Source organism: Biomphalaria glabrata, chromosome 2, assembly GCF_947242115.1.
Source record: "Biomphalaria glabrata chromosome 2, xgBioGlab47.1, whole genome shotgun sequence".
Classification (NCBI taxonomy): domain Eukaryota; kingdom Metazoa; phylum Mollusca; class Gastropoda; family Planorbidae; genus Biomphalaria; species Biomphalaria glabrata.
The window spans coordinates 16,490,213-16,508,057 of NC_074712.1; the positions used below are offsets into that span (position 1 = coordinate 16,490,213).

General features: G+C 38.9%; 1 protein-coding gene across 1 annotated transcript in view; it reads right to left on the minus strand.

Moving 5' to 3' along the window:
• The window catches only part of LOC106056276 (transmembrane channel-like protein 7), a 39,205-nt gene that overhangs the window by 16,276 nt on the left and 5,084 nt on the right, over positions 1-17,845 (minus strand). The window contains exons 6-12 of the mRNA XM_056021106.1: positions 16,988-17,150; positions 15,460-15,535; positions 6,098-6,231; positions 5,187-5,334; positions 4,165-4,332; positions 1,659-1,834; positions 398-518 (exon numbers count right to left, since the gene is read on the minus strand). Of these exons, the coding sequence (XP_055877081.1) occupies positions 398-518; positions 1,659-1,834; positions 4,165-4,332; positions 5,187-5,334; positions 6,098-6,231; positions 15,460-15,535; positions 16,988-17,150 (986 nt within the window). The remainder of the gene's footprint in view (positions 1-397; positions 519-1,658; positions 1,835-4,164; positions 4,333-5,186; positions 5,335-6,097; positions 6,232-15,459; positions 15,536-16,987; positions 17,151-17,845) is intronic.

The window sequence follows — 17,845 nt, forward strand, 5'->3', positions numbered from 1 at the left end:
GTGTGGGAGAAATCCCTTGCAGTTGACATCTAAGGAAACATAAACACATTTCACTCAATGGCACACTTCTTATGAACTCTCACGCATGTTTTTATTTGTTGCTTGGAGTAGCTGCCCATGTGTGGTATCATCTTAGTTTGTTTTATTGTAGATCTAATTGACTTTATATACAGATAGATGTCCCGTTCTTATCCAGTGCAATATTTAAAGAATTCAATAACATGTCACACAGTTAAACCTATCCCTTTATATGTTACACAGTTCAGCCAATCCCTAATATGTTATACAGTTAAACCAATCATAAACAGGTTGCAAATTAAACCTATCCCAAACAGGCTACACAGTTCAACCTATCAAAACAACTTTATTTTCTCATGTTTTCGTGTTTGATCCTTACCTTGATAGGCGTGCAGGCAGGTGTTGTGCTGATACCACAAGCATCTGTGGAGCCACAGTTAATTTGTGTGTACATTGTGATGCACAGAACTACAAGTGATGCTAGCCTCAGGACCACAGTTCTGACAGAGACAACGTAAATGTTTAATAACTACATTGAAAGTTGATTTGGACTGTTTCAAGCGAAATTGAGTCTATATCTCTCATTAAGTAGCATTATTTCCATTATTTTGATATCAAACAAAATAATTAATTACCAATAATTAACTAACTAATTGTTTGATCTTTTGATTGATTTATGTTTGTCAGGTACAATGAATAATTATGCAAAGTTTCAACTTGATACGAGAATTGGAAGTGGGAGAAAAAAACATGTTCAAACATTTTACTAGACAGACAGACAGTCAGAGTGACTTGATATTAACTTTCTAGATATAAAGAAATTTATCTTTTGTTGTGTCTGAGACATCTTATAAATATCCCATTTCCTTTTTTTTTTTATTAGTAGATCGTTACTTTAAGGAGATTTCCGTTTTTCTTGAATTTTTTATTTTACCTTTTAAAACATTTTACGACTTACAATTTATGGAATTTTACATTTTCTATTTTCTGTTTCGGAAATTAGCCCATCGCGATTATTAATTTTTCGGAATTTCCCATTTTCTAGATAATATTTTTACAACTTAATAAATTTTAAATGGAGTAATCTCCTCTTTGTTTATTTCTCATTTTTTAAGATTTAAGTTTTACAGTATTTAAATATTTTAAACATAAAAATATAAACATAGAAAAAGAATAAAATGAATAAATGGAAATGTGAGGAATATATAAGTTAATTTTAATGAAAAACACAAGAGAAAGATCAGCAGAGATTTTAAAATAATAGAAGAACTAAACAATGTCAATAATGGTACGCTACTGTTGACAACTTAATAATAAATATTACTTTGCAAAATAGTGCACACAACATTTCGTATACTTTTAAAAAAACATATAGCTTAGCAACACTTTTTATTTCTGTACACCGGAAATGTTAAAAAGCTTTAATGGAAATCTCCAGTTAAAATTGTTTCGTATTAATTTTTATTAATACATTCTATTATTAACTGCTATATATTGCTAATAGCGATTTATTCTGCGCTGGATGTGGCTAGGACCTCGTACCCACGTGAAATGCACCATTCCTCCGTAGTTTTTTTTATTGTTATCACCATAAACAGTATTATAAAAGTTGTCAAATAGATATATCTATCTATCGTTACCTAATAAGAGTTAGTTTGACCACTACATGACCGCTGTAGTCCTCTAGTTTTACCAGAAATTCATAGGCCAGTGGTAGAGCAGCATTGCAAAAGGTGATGGTTATTGAAGGGAGATAATTAACAAGCAGAAGTAACCAGCTGCTGGTACCGGAACTGACTTGGTTTTCTTGGCCATACTGATAGTTGAAAGTCGAAACAAATGAGTTTATTGTAACAATGGCAACTGGATTTCTTCAGATATGTATATTTGTTTATGTTGAGTTTCCGAAACACAGTTACACACACACACACACACATTACACACATACACATATAAGCTTACACATACACGATCACACACAATCACACATACAAACATAAACTTACATCTATACACTAACTTATACACACACTCTCGTTTTTCATCTAAACTGGAGGGACACTGAATGTTATCTTGTGCTGCTCTAATAATTAACTAATGATTTACAATCCATCTTCTAGTCTAAAACAAGCTTTAGTGGTGTCTTTAGTGCTGTCTTTAGTGCTGTCTTTAGTGGTGTCAGATGGTACAGAGACTGTCGGAGAGTACTTTTTAAATGAATTGTCGTCAACAGAATTGTAAGGAAAAATTGCTGATCAACGAATTTATTCAAATATTTCGTAACCCAATAAATAATTTAGAATGAAAAGTACATGTAAAACAAAATAGTAACAAAATGTAAAGCGACGTAGTATTACAGTCATAGGTATTACAGATCAATAGATAAATATTTTTAACCCTTTCTCTCCGTAATTATTTTCATCGTTGGGATAGAATTATTCATTTGGCTCTTTTGTATTTAAACTTCAATAACTTTTTAGTTTGTGTAGACACTAACAAACACTTTCTTGTCTGTTTAAATGCCGCTTCATTCATGTTAGATCGTCCATATGTATATGGCCTAAAAGAAATTTAATTATTCCCCCTATCTATTAATTAGCACATTCTTTCGACATGTCAGCAACGTGGGTTACTGGGTGACAATAACGAGACGGGCCTGACAAAATCATAACATTTACTATCACTGTTTGTTTATAAGAAAATGTTAAATTTGATATCAAATTATAGGAGAATGCTCTTTTCTCTTTTTACACAACACAAATTAAAGATTATAATCCAAAAATCAATTTAATTTAATGGGGTCAAACCAACGTTGGCATCGTCAATTAGGAGAGAAAGAGTTAAAACTTGTCTTATTTTATCTCATTTAAAACTAAAAACAAAACAAACAATAACATCATGAAATCGTGTCGGCTTTGTAAACACCAAACTGTAGGACTGACTACATTTCAACAATTTCTAGCAACATAGACTACGATATATCTGTCAACATAAGACAGTCTTATACCACTACGTATCGACATAGACTGTAGTCCGAAGCAGGACGTTTTGGCGCCTCCGTTTTGGCCCCGCCGTTTTGGCGCGAAGGTCGTTTTGGCGCGAGCCGTTTTGGCGTGAAATACATTACATACGTTTACTGTATTATTTCTTTTAAAAGAATTATTCATATCTATGTTTTGCATGAGTGTTTGTGTTAAGACATATTTTTCACGTAGTAAATGTAAATGTGTGTTTGTTTTTCACATCATTTTCTTTAATAAACATTTTGGCTTGAGTATGTGTGTTTATTAAGAGGCACAAAATATTTTCAAAAAATGTTTTTTAAGATATTACTTTAAAATTAAAAACAAAAATCGCGTGAGAGAGGGGAGGGGTGGAGGAAAGAGTATATACAAGGAGTGAAATGTGAGCAGAAGAGCGGGGGCGGGATAGGTGTCACATGTAATGACCATTCCCAAGGAGATGATCTCCAGACGCATGACGCCAACAACCAGTTGGTCGGTGCTGGTCTTGTCTTCATTTGTTTAACTCTACCTGCGTCAATGCGAGATGTGTCACCCAAATCACCCCTACCCAATTTCTCAAAATATATCTTTTCACGTTAGAGTTTGTACCGACCACATTCCGTGTCTTGATCTTTAATATGTGTGGAGTTATTGTCGTCATTCAGCGTAATAGAGCTTTAGATGTTAACATGGTTTTTGTTATATTAAAGTGTGACACTTAGCTAGTTCGTATATTACACTAATGTCAAATAAAAAAATCTTTTGGAAAGAAATCAAAAAATGTCATCCAATGCGATTAGCAGAATTCACATATAGCATGTCATTGCCATTCAGGAATCTGACTTATTATAGGGCTATATTCATGAAATAAGCAAAACCTTTATAATTAAAAAAAAAAACAATTCGCTGAACGGTGTTAGAATTCATACTATACATACAATATTATGGTAGAGTGAAATAAACATTGTTATAAAAGCTACGTGCTTATTAAATTATCGTCAAATGATATCTCGCGCCAAAACGTCCCGTCGCCAAAACGGCTCGCGCCAAAACGTCCCGTCGCCAAAACGGCGGGGCCAAAACGTCACGTACCGTCTGTAGTCATTGGTTAGTATTTACAAATATCAACTATGTTACTTGCCTCGGTAGAAAAGGCCGTGACGTAATAGATGAGGTAGCCCGCTCCTGCAAGAGATGCAGCTATCATGACGTTGACCAGGCCTCGTACAAGGTAGAGCCGGCACACAAACAATGTACTTCTGAACCGATGCTGTCTTTTGGTTTGATAGAGCTTTTCGTTAGCCATGGCCTATGAGTTATACAAATAGTTACATTTAATATGAAATGGCCAGGTCGCAATGTTGAGCCGAGACCAGGCCTAAGACGTGGCAACCTGTGGTCAGTGGAGGCCAATATCTCGTTGCCACGTCACAGGTCTGTGTTCAGGCCTACTAAGACGGTTGGTCACGACTGAGGACCATGTACAGTGAAGTAACGAGAATTAAATGAAATGTGTTCTTTCTAATTGCGATGACGTAGATGAAAGCACAAGTAACCTAAAGAGAGACCTCTTCATGTTATCTACAAACTTTCTCTCAACTATGTCTGTCTGTCTGTCCGTCCTATGGAGTTAAATTAATTATCAACACAAGTAATTTTATTGCTGAAATCCCGAAGAAAAAAAAAGTTGCTCAATACAAGAACAAAACTCGAGCAAGATGCAGCTAGCTTTTAGAACGAGGAAAGGCAATGCTGACACTGTATGCGTTCTTCAAAAAATTAGTTTAAAGGTCCTGGAAGTTTATACAAAAATGATAAGGTCATTCGACGGACTGATCAGGGGGGGGGGGGATAACTACATGAAGCAGACATTAAACACATAGTTCTAAGAAATCCTCTGGTCAACATTACAGAACTCCAATAGTCAGTACGATATCCACATTGCGTGGCCTCATCCAGTTAGATTTATGACTGGCACTAGAGAAGGATTGTCTTGTTCAAGTTTTAGATTACGAGAAACCATGTTAGATCTTGCCGCGACACATATGCTGTAAGCTTACAGTATGTCCTAAACAGTAAGTATGTCCTATATGTGTCCTACATGAGAGGTCAGTGGTGAGTTTAGAAATAAATACAAAAATGATCGTGTTAAAATGGTCACACCTCAAAGTCCTTGAAAATTTCATCCTTCTTGATCCAAGCTGTCTCTGGATTGGTGAGGGTATAATCCCAGGCTGTGTACACTTTGGAGAACTGTTCAATATTGCTGTTGACAGACTTCAGAACTGTTTCTTTGAGACTCCATGCAGTGCTAGAAACCAGACGGTATCAAATGCGATGTCAGTTTTCAATATTGTATATATTTATATTTTTATAACAGCCGTGGAGCGCGTCACCAAATAAAAGTTTGATTGCTAGTTATATAAGGAACATTTGCTCGTATTGTTCAATAAAGTTATTCTACGATCAAAAGTTCAGTTAGATTGCAACATTCGCTAAGATAATTCTGTGACATCGGTCCGAAGACAGCTTCAGATTTATTCGACATATAATGAAACTGTCTTTTGCTTTGTTTCGTATGTTCCTTCAACAATAAATATTATCACACCCTAGTCAGAGCCTCCTTCAGGACGGTAGAGAATGGTAGTTGGCAGGGTTCGACAGTCCCAAGTACATACCACCGAGACCAATTGTTATAGCAAATGGTCTCAATACCACTCTACCAAGCAGCCAATCCAAACACGTGACAATCCCTTTATTTATCTATTATTACAGATGCCGGGAGAACCTTCAGCGATTTAATAACTTACTAATACCGCTCGAATTCTTTGGATATTATTATTATAGTTATTAGTCGAGATCATTGGCATAGTAAAACTATTTGTATTACTGCTGTTATTGTATGATATATTTCAAGTCTAATATGTTTTAGATTTTGTCTAGCTAAAATAGTATTTATTTAAAGCACAAGACAATGAAAAAAGCCAATAATCTCTGGTGCTAGGCTTAACCATGTAGCGTTTTGAAAAAAAAAGGCGTAATCGTTGTATATAGTTATAAGTGATATAACTTACTATCTGACCATGAGTACCAGGCTGACCACTAAACAGCACAGTACGGTCATCACATAGGCCACTGGTAGTGTATAGTCAACGGTCACGCGGACCGAGTAGTAGCCATAGAACAACAAAGTTTTCTCAAGCCATCCCTGTAAGAATCAAGTCTCTACATTACTTCATCGAGATTGAATAATTCTGTCAATAGACACATTGCATTAACTACAGATCTAATTTAACTAGGGAAGATGAGTTATAAGTGTCATATGTACACAAACAAATAGTTGTCAGTCACATTGACCTGTGTTTGTTATGAAAAAGGTTAATTCTAACAGAGTAAACCATCCAAAGGCACAGGGTCAGTGTAATGACCACTCCTATCTCACAAACTTTTGACAGGCCCACAAACTATGACTGTGAACTATTAGTCTTCTAAACAAAAAACAGAACCGTTCAAAGAAAAGATTTCATAGGAAACATACAAAACAACTCTTAAAAAACAAAGAACTGCTTATTTCAACTGTGTCAAGATTTGCGTGATAAAAAAATAAATAAAAAGGAAAGGAGTAGATTGAAATATTACAAGTTGGAGAGAAAATGAAGTCGAATTTTTAGCTATTGAAAAAAAACGACGTAAAATTATAATAATAATAATAATAATAATAATAATCTTTATTATCCGTAAGGAAATTTGTCTTACAATTTGTGCATTACACCAAACAAAAAACATTATAACTATAAGAAACCAAAGTGTACATTGACACCAGACTCACTCATAATTTACATGTGACAAAGTTTATACCAGATTGTTCTTATTTAATGATTTGATTGCCAGGGGAACAAAAGAGTGTTTGTGTCTGTTTGTCTTTGCTATCGGTGTCTTGTATCTCTTTTGTGATGGTAAAATCACAAAATCCTGACACAAAGGGTGATTCTTTATTTCGAGGATCTTGTTAGCTTTTTTATAGATGTTTGTCTCAAACAACTGCCCAAATGGGGTTTGTTTTTTGCCAATGATTTTGCCAGCAGCATTTAGGATTCTATTAAGTTTATTTTTATTTTTAATGCTCAGATTGCCATACCAGGCAGTGATATTGAAACTTAAAATATTGCAGATGTGAGCGTGATAAAACATAGCCAAGGCCTTTTCGCTAACATTAAACGAGGACAGTTTTCTTAGTAGTCGTAATCTTTGCTGCCCTTTTTTGCTGATATAATCAGTATTTGCAGTAAAATTTAGTTTATTGTCTAGGATAGTACCAAGGTATTTAAAGGTTTGCACAATTTCAATAGTCTCTCCAGCTACAGAAACAATATCATTTTCCTTCTTGTCCCTACGAAAATCGATTATCATTTCTTTGGTTTTTTTTACATTTAATAATAAAAAATTATCTTTACAGTATTCCTCAATGTGTTCTAATTCTTTGAAATACTCATTTACGTCTGAGCTCTCTGAGAGCAGGGCAAGAAGAGCCGCATCATCAGCGAATTTTGTGAAGGAGCAACAAGAACTATCGGATTGAAAATCATTGGTGTACAAAATGAACCACAATGGCGATGTCACAGCCCCCTGGGGCGCCCCTGTATTAACTATGCGTTCATTAGATATAACATTGTTTACCCTAACCCTCTGAGCTCTCTGGGTCAAAAATTCATTAGCCCATAGTATTATGTATGGACTAATCTGCAACGCTTTCATCTTTTCAATGAGTAAATGAAGTTGTATAGTGTTAAAAGCTGATGAGAAATCCATAAAGAGCAATCTGACATAAGTGTTCGGTAAGTCCAGATGTTTGTAGACACAGTTTAAAATATTTAGGATGGCATCGTCTACACCTTTACCCTTTTGGTAAGCAAATTGTAAAGGGTCTAACTTATTACAAAGATCATTCAGAAGAAACATTTGAACCAATTTTTCTAAACATTTAGACACAATGGAAATAAGTGAAACAGGTCTATAGTCATTCATTTCCTTCGGTTTGGAAACCTTTGGCACAGGTACAATTATAGATGACTTCCACACAGGTGGTATCTCATGGTCTAGTAATGAAGTAGAAAAAATATCTTGGAATGGTTCAGCTAGTTGTTCAGCACATTCTTTTAAGATTCGCCCTTTTATTCCATCAGGCCCACCAGCTTTCATTGGGTTGACGTTTTTGAAAATGTTACAAACTTGCTCTTTAGTAATCGCTAATTCTAAGCAGTTGTTAACATTGACATCCTCAAGGGCTTTGAGTCTTAGATAATTAAAATCTTTCGTGTCGAAGCGACAATAGAAATCATTTAACTCGTTGGCCAATGTTTTTTCGTCTCTTGTAGCAAGATTATTTTTAAGTTTGACTTGTGCTCCTGCCATTTTGTTCATGATGCCCCACGCCTGTCTCATGTCACTTGTATTAATTGAGTCTTCCAGCTTGGTGCGGTAGTTTCTCCTCCCTTCTTCAAGAACGACGTTGAGATTTCGTTGAGCAATTTTCCTTGACTGTCCATCGCCACTCATAAATGCTCTTTTCTTTTTGATTATTTCCCGTTTTATTTTTGCAGTGACCCATGGTTTATTGTTGGGGTATATCTTGATGCTCTTAGTGCTGACACACATGTTTTCACAGAATTTGATGTAATTTGTCACTGCGTCGATCCATTCTTCCAGATTTGAAGTGGTCTCTTTGAACAAATTCCAATCAGCGCAGTCTAGACATCCCTGTAGTTTGAGAATATTGTCTTGTGTCCATTCTTGTACGTTTTTTTGAATGATTTTTCCTTCTTTAAGTTTTGTATGGTAAGTAGGCAGCAGTTGTATTGTTTTGTGGTCCGATGATCCTAGTGGTGGCTTTTCACGAGATGTGAATGCCCCTTTGATGTTACAATAACATAAGTCCAGAGTTCTGTTTTCTCTTGTCGGACATGAAATGTGTTGATAGAAGGTGGGTAGGTCAACCTTCAAGGTGCATTTATTAAAATCACCCAGTATAACTACTGGTGCGTCCGGTGACCTTGTCTGAAACTCGTGCACTACGTCAGCGATTATTGCAGCCTCAACTTCCGTTTTGGCTGTAGGCGGAACATAAACCAGGACTATGTAAATAACACCAAAGTCTCGTGGCAAATAAAAAGGTCTCAATGAAAGCGCCAGTAGTTCTAGATCCGGACAGCACATTCTCTTTTTAACCGTGTAGTTGGTACAGTATTTGAGGTTGATGTACACACAAAGCCCTCCACCTTTCTTCTTTCATACAAAAAAAAAACAGAGGGACGAAACTGTAAAGAAACAAGGTTACAAAGACAGTTTGTGTGGAAACACAAACTCAAAATCGGCCCCCGAAGTGGTCCACCGAGAGTCTTCACCAGGATTCAAACACGGGACTTCCGGTTCCAACTGCTTTACCCTTCAGCCACAGCATCTCTATATATTCATTTTGCGTACACTTATATTTTTTGTACCAATGCGCGAATCTATGAATGAAGCTTGATTCATCAGCGTAGAAGTCTGTGAACTTTTTAAAAGACTTACTTCCCCTGAGTTTTTTTTATTTAAAAGTGGTGTAATTTTTTGAAAAATCTGCTTTCATAGATAATTTTTAAAATTAGATGGTTCACTGTCGGAAAAGAAAAAAAGTAGCCGTTCCATCAGAACTTTGAATGATCTAAAATATCAAGATGTCCGATTTTCATTTTCTCTTCTAGTTTTTGAGATCTAAACGAGACGGACGGACAGACACAAAACTAATAGAATCTTTTCCCCTTTCTGGGGCCGCTAAAAACTGTTGGGGGGGGGGGGGATTACCACTGCTGATACATTCGTGAAATGTGCTTGTAAGTAAAAACCGGTAAAATTGTTCATATTTTTTCGTCCAGTCTATAGTTCGTCCATCGTGGTTCGATGATGACCACTTTGTCATCCAGGGGGCTGAGGGCTTTGCTCTGGGGTTTTATGCCTCCTTATGTGGCTGGTGAGACCTATGTGAGCCCGGAATGTTCGGCTGCACACTGGGCAGGTTATTCCAGCTGGAGCTAGTGTCGTTTGTCTTGCTTTTCTTTTCTGGCGTTTTTCTTCTGCCTGCGTTGTTCGTTTTTCCTCAGCAACCTGTGCGCCAGTTTTCACATCGTGACGCCATGATGCTCTGTCGTGTGCCTCTGTCTCCCAGGTGCCAGGGTCTATGCTGAACGCCTTCAGAGAAGCTTTGAGGGTGTCCCTGAAGCGCTTTCTTTGCCCACCTTGCGAGCGCTTTCCTTTGCTTAGTTGGCCATACAAGAGTCGTTTTGGGATGCGGTGGTCTTCCATTCTGTAGACGTGACCTGCCCATCGCAGCTGGGACTGCATCAGGATTGTGTGGATGCTTTGCAGACACGCTCTTCGAAGGACTTCTGTATCTGGTATTTTGTCTTGCCATTTGACATTTAGTATTTTTCTCAGACATGTCATGTGGAAGCGGTTTAGTCTCTTTGCATGTTTACTGTACACTGTCCATGTTTCTGAGGCATAGAGCAATGTAGGGAGGATGACGGCTCTGTAGACCCATAGCTTGGTGTTTGTGGTGATACCACGTCTGTTCCAGACATTTGTAGACAGTCTGCCATAGGATGCACTGGCCTTGGCGATACGCAGGTCGATTTCACTATCGATTTTTCCATTTCTGGAGAGTGTGCTGCCAAGATATGTGAATTTGTCCACTGCGTTTATATCCTGTCCATTTATAGTAATGCTTGGATCCGAGTAGGCTTTCCCAGGAGCAGGTAGATATAAGACTTCAGTCTTGTTCGTATTGATGGTAAGGCCAAAGTCTGAGCATGCTCTTGAGAAGTCACTGACGATGCTCTGCAGATCGTTTTCAGAGCAGGCATTTAGGGCACAGTCATCAGCAAATAGCAAGTCTCTAATTACTGCTGCATTTGTTTTTGATTTTGCTTTAAGCCGCCTCGGGTTTAATAGACCACCATCAAATCTGTATGATATATTTATCCCGTTGTTTTCTCTATTTGTAAATGCATCTGTCAGCATAGCGGAGAACATGATACTGAACAGTGTAGGTGCTAGGACACAGCCTTGTTTTACCCCGTTTGATACTTCGAAGGGCTCTGATGGTTCTCCACTTTCTTGGACACGAGCCTTCATGCCATCATGAAATAGTCTCACCATGGTTATGAATTTTTGTGGACAGCCATACTTTGACATGATCTTCCAGAGTCCTTCTCTGCTAACAGTGTCGAATGCCTTTGTTAAGTCGACATATATTGAGAACAGGTCAGCATTTTGTTCTTGGCATTTTTCCTGGAGCTGCCTTGCTGCAAAGATCATGTCAATGGTTCCACGCTCTTTTCTGAAGCCGCACTGGCTTTCTGGTAGTAGACCATATTCTATGTGTTGCATAAGCCGATTTAGAAGGATGCGTGCAAGGATTTTCCCAGCAATAGAGAGAAGAGATATTCCTCTGTGGTTGTCGCAGATCTGGCGGTTTCCTTTTCGCTTGTATAAATGAACAATTTTGGCATCTTTAAAGTCTTGTGGTATTGACTCTTTTTCCCACATAATTAAGAAGAGCTTATGAAGTCTTTCAATCCACCTTTTTTGTAGACCTCTGCGGGAATGGAGTCAGCTCCTGGGGCTTTTCCGCTTGCGAGCTGTTGAATGGCAAGATCGGTTTCTTTTAGCGTAGGTGGGTCATCCATTTTTTCATTTATTGGTACTTGCTGTAGCCTGTCTATGGCCGCTTCATTTATGATGGAAGGTGTATTGAGAGGTGTATGGGGTATCTTGGAGGGGTAGCACCTCTAGTGGACAGGCAGTCGTACCCTCTTTTTGAGGGTAGCTTGGCTCACTCTTGGTCCCCACTCGGTACCCAACTCTCACCTGTGGCTCCCAGAAGCTGTAGCATGCGCAGCGGCCACACCCCGGAAACGGCTTTGACTGGCCGGCTAAACCAGATAGAAGGTATCTGACGTGTCCATGGCACTCAGTACACTGAGGTTCTGTCAAACCTAGCATGTGAAGTCTGGACTTGGCGGCCTGTGCGTAACGTCACAAAACTAGACTAATCGGACAAAATGGCAAGTACCAGCACAGTGCTGTGGAGTACTCAAGAGCAGGACAAGACACATAGAAAGTCTCTGGTCATCCACTGCACCCAAACTTGTCCCCGGACGTCTTGACCAAATCTTGCTTCCGGAAAAGGACGGGTTTTAGGGCGAGAGAGTGAGGTCGACGTGTTGCGCAAATCCTCCTCACTTTAATCCAAATTCCAGCACAAGTCACTTGTCATCCCCCCCCCAACACAACAAACCAAAGTCCTGTGGCGACAGGCAAGCAGTGAAGCGGTAGGTGTGGGCACACTGGAAGCCGTAGCTGCAACCCTGCACACAGGCGGCTCAGGCCATATGGTCGTTCACCACTGACACAGAGCAGCAGTGGAGTCCGGCAGCCCCCTGAGTGGCTGAGCAGCCCTATTTAGGAGTGCACTGCTCACCTCCATAGCATGAGGACAGGGCTAGAAAAGGTGCCCCAAAAATTGCCTGCTCAAAACTACCCTAGCCAGCCTACCGCAGTTGGCGGGAACCCTACTCAAGCGGTCGAAATTCAAAGAAAAAGAAGAGGATAGTTCCTCTTACCATAGGCGCATGGAATGTGCGCACACTACTTGACAACGACACATCTGATAGACCACAAAGACGAACTGCACTAGTAGCCAGGGAGCTCCACAGATACAACATAGACATAGCAGCACTAAGTGAGACTCGGCTTGCAGATGAAGGTGAACTCTGCGAAAGAGGAGCTGGATATACTTTCTTCTGGAGCGGTAGAAGCACTGAAGTACGACGTGAATCTGGAGTCGGCTTTGCCATAAAAACATCAATAGTATCTAAACTAGTCGGGCCTCCCAAAGGAATTAGTGATAGGCTCATGACCCTAAAGCTGCCTTTACAAAATGGAAAGAAACATATTTCCATTGTTAGCTGTTACGCACCCACCATGACCAACCCAGATGATGTCATAGCAAAGTTTTACGAAGAACTAAACTCCACCTTGCTTAATATTCCAAAAACAGAAAAGCTACTCATTCTCGGTGACTTCAACGCAAGTGTCGGCTCTGACCATCACATCTGGAAAGGTGTCTTAGGCAAATTTGGGATAGGTCAATGCAACAGCAACGGATTATTACTACCCTAGACCTGTGCTGAACACAAGCTGCTCATATCAAACACAATATTCAGTCTTCCAATGAGAAAGCGAACTTCCTGGATGCATCCCCGCTCAAGACACTGGCACCTCATAGATTACGTCATCACCAGACAATCTGACCGTCAGGACATTCGTGTCACCAAATCTTGCTGTGGTGCAGAGTGTGGAACAGACCACCGCCTCATCATCACAAAACTAAACATTCGTATCCAACCAAAGAGACGTCCGCAAAAATCAAAACCCCTAAAAAGGCTAAACACGGCCAGCTTAGCAGATGACAAAACTGAAAAGTCGCTTGCAGATGCAATAGAGAACTGCCTCAAGTCCACCGTTCTAACTGAATCAAATGTAGATAAAAGCTGGGAATGCTTCAAAGAAGCTATCTATAGCACAGCATTAAACATACAGTATTGAGATCAGAAAACTAATAGACGAAAAGCACAAGCTCCACAAATTGTGTCTGAACAACCCAAACTCCCAGTCCACTAAAGATGCATTCACCAACATCCGCAAAAATGTGCAAAAACAGCTACGCCAAATGCAAGATACCTGGCTTAGCAAGAAAGTGGAAAAAATACAGGAATTTGCTGACAAGCACGATATGAAGAACTTCTACCATGCCATAAATGAAAGTCTAAATGGTGAATGAATGAGTCAGCCATCTAGGGCTTTTGCGCTTAAAATATAGATTGGTACACTAATTCACCATTTTCTAAAATCTCCCATTGAAATCTCAAAGAAATTAAATTGAATGTTAATATTTTATGTATTTTTGTCTCACCTTTTATTTGCACGCCAACTTTCTGAGCTCCGTGTTTTGTTCTAGTCAAGATTGTATCCCATCGTTCTCTCCAACTCCATTCGATGAACTTTCTCATTCATACAACTTTAGTTCTACCATAATTTTAACAGGACACTGATATCTCTATATGTCCACATACAAAATGTCACATCGGACTATGTATCGGGGCTAGAGGTCAAGTTGGATTACGTGTGGGGTCAATCAAAACATCGGAAAGATTTTTTTTGTAAAGAAATGCGCAGATGACTAGAAAAACAAAAGATTCCAAAAGAAAGATCGAAGAAGGGTCAAGAATAAAGTAATCCTCCAGGAAAGTGTTTAGGGAGATTATAGTCACGACCTAGAGATCACTTCATCTTTAGGTCGTTGGTCAGTGGTTATCGCTCATTATTCATTGTGCTTTGTTTAAACTTGATAGCTTTTTGTCAGCCTTAATTCTCATATGATTGATTTGAATGATTTTTAGTGGTGTAGCCAGGGTGGGGGAGGAGGAAGGAGAATTTGAAAATCCCCCCGGACCCCCACTTAAGGGGTGCCCCCAGATGCGTGTTTTTTAAACATTAAAAAATAAATATTACGCAAAACGCAGGGGCCCCCAAAAAGGTTAAACCTCCCTGGCCCCCAAACGATGGAAAATGCCTAGCTACATCCCTGAATGACTTCTGTTTGATGTAAACTAATGTTAAACGTTAAGTATTCATTTCGTTTGATAGAATTTTAAGATACAGGGCTGGATTTACCTATGGGCACTATAATTTACAACTTACGGCCCTTACTTATTAGAGGGTCCAGAATTATTTTTTTTAGGGGTATTTCAATTATTTTGAAGAAATAAAAGAAAAGCAGTTCCCCTTTCAGACCTTGCGATCTATAGGTCAGATGATGTAAAGGTCATCTGTTTCTCTGGCCCTTGGTTGACGAGGGTATCAACAACCCAGACGTCTTTACTTTTCCCCCCAACTATTTTTTGGGTGGTTCCAGAAGTGCCGTAAAGATCTCAAAATTAAAAATCCAAAATCTTCACCAGGATTTGAACCCGACACTCCAGGTTAGGAAGCCAAGTGCTTCACTACTCAGCCACTTAGAAGGTCACAGCGCCTCCAAAAAATATCAAAGGAAAAATGTCCTTAAATGGGGCCCCATATCTCAAATAGTTTAGGGCCTTATCAAGTCTAAACCCGGTTGTGTGAAGGTATTAAACTCTAATCGAATTAATTTCATCGCTGTATTTCTTCATTATGTTGCTACGAACCTTCAAGGTATGTGAATGAATTGATAGACAGCTACAAAGCGAATAATAAATAGTTCAATTCTTTAAATAAATTAAAATCTACACGCCGCACAAAGTTAGACGCTCTGCGCCAATGTCGTCCAAATGGGTCCCACTATCTTTGGTCTACTTACCGTGCCGTCCAAAGCTGACAGGAAATGATCCACTCCAGAACCAATCTCTACAGAGTAGTTCAAGCTGCAGAGAGCGCTGGTGTGTAGAAACAAATATAAATACATTAAAATACAAAATTGTTAGCTCATGTTTATTTCATGTTTAAACCTCCCCTGCTACCACATAATGTAGTGCCAAACTATTAGAACTAAATCCAAATCTCTCCTGCTACCACAGAATGTAGTGCCAAACTATTAGAACTAAATCCAAATCTCTCCTGCTACCACAGAATGTAGTGCCCAACTATTAGAACTAAACCTCTCCTGCTACCACAGAATGTAGTGCCAAACTATTAGAACTAAACCTCTCCTGCTACCACAGAATGTAGTGCCAAACTATTAGAACTAAATCTCTCCTGCTACCACAGAATGTAGTGCCAAACTATTAGCACTAAACCTCTCCTGCTACCACAGAATGTAGTGCCAAACTATTAGAACTAAATCTCTCCTGCTACCACAGAATGTAGTGCCAAACTATTAGAACTAAATCTCTCCTGCTACCACAGAATGTAGTGCCAAACTATTAGCACTAAACCTCTCCTGCTACCACAGAATGTAGTGCCAAACTATTAGAACTAAATCTCTCCTGCTACCACAGAATGTAGTGCCAAACTATTAGAACTAAACCTCTCCTGCTACCACAGAATGTAGTGCCAAACTATTAGAACTAAACCTCTCCTGCTACCACAGAATGTAGTGCCCAACTATTAGAACTAAACCTCTCCTGCTACCACAGAATGTAGTGCCAAACTATTAGAACTAAACCTCTTCTGCTACCACATAATGTAGTGCCAAACTATTAGAACTAAACCTCTCCTGCTACCACAGAATGTAGTGCCAAACTATTAGAACTAAATCTAAATCTCTCCTGCTACCACAGAATGTAGTGTCAAACTATTAGAACTAAATCTAAATCTCTCCTGCTACCACAGAATGTAGTGCCAAACTATTAGCACTAAATCTCTCCTGCTACCACAGAATGTAGTGCCAAACTATTAGCACTAAATCTCTCCTGCTACCACAGAATGTAGTGCCAAACTATTAGAACTAAATCTCTCCTGCTACCACAGAATGTAGTGCCAAACTATTAGAACTAAACCTCTCCTGCTACCACAGAATGTAGTGCCAAACTATTAGAACTAAACCTCTCCTTCTACCACAGAATGTAGTGCCCAACTATTAGAACTAAACCTCTCCTGCTACCACAGAATGTAGTGCCAAACTATTAGAACTAAACCTCTTCTGCTACCACATAATGTAGTGCCAAACTATTAGAACTAAACCTCTCCTGCTACCACAGAATGTAGTGCCAAACTATTAGAACTAAATCTAAATCTCTCCTGCTACCACAGAATGTAGTGCCAAACTAATAGAACTAAATCTAAATCTCTCCTGCTACCACAGAATGTAGTGCCAAATAATTATTTAGACCTTGGCCTTAGTTGTTTTTTTTTCTCCATATTCAACAATATTCCAATAAATAATGTACCTAGTATTAAACCCAAAACCGTCAGTTTCATCCAGTGGAACTTCGTCTCCAATCGCCATGGGTAAAACAACAAAAGAGAAAAACAGAAGGAACAGCAACACATTCAGTCCAAAGATCCACCTGAGAAATTGAAAGTAGGAAGCAACTCCAGCGCCATGTTTTCCTGAAATCAGAGTACAATTATCAAATGATGGTTTATACAGATAAATCTGTGTTTGACCTAACTACAAAGTGGTGTCTGGGCTAACTAATAGCACCAATATTATGTCTGTGCTTAATAATGATATAAAGTTGATGTCTAGGCTAATAGTATGAATGTAATGTCTAGGCTAACTAATTGTATAAATGTTATGTCTGGGCCAACTAATTGTACAAATGTGATGTCTGCTAATTGTACAAATGTGATGTCTTGGCTAACTTAAATGTAATGTCTTCTAAAAGTGCAAATGGGAAATCTGGTATGTCTGCGCTAAATAATAGTGTTGTAATCCTGCCTTGCACCAGTGCTTGAGGTGCGCACTAGCGCACTAGTGAACGTAAACAGGAAGATACTAGGATGGAGAGAAAAAGACTAGGACAGAGAGAAGAACATTGCATCAGGGATTGTGAAGAGTCTGAATGTTTGGAAACTAAGAAGCCAGCTTTTGGTGCTGCCTGAAGGTTGTAGAAGGGACCTGGAGCGAAGCGGGGAAGGCTGTCGTTGGTCCACATTCGGGTTGCTGTCTAAAGGACTGGTAAATTAGTAGAAAGACTCTGAGGAAGCTGAAGGATGAATCATCATGTTATGTGTTTACCCTGTGAATAAACACAACTATTATTTCCTGTTAAACTGTGTTGAGTTGCATGCCTATTCGTTGA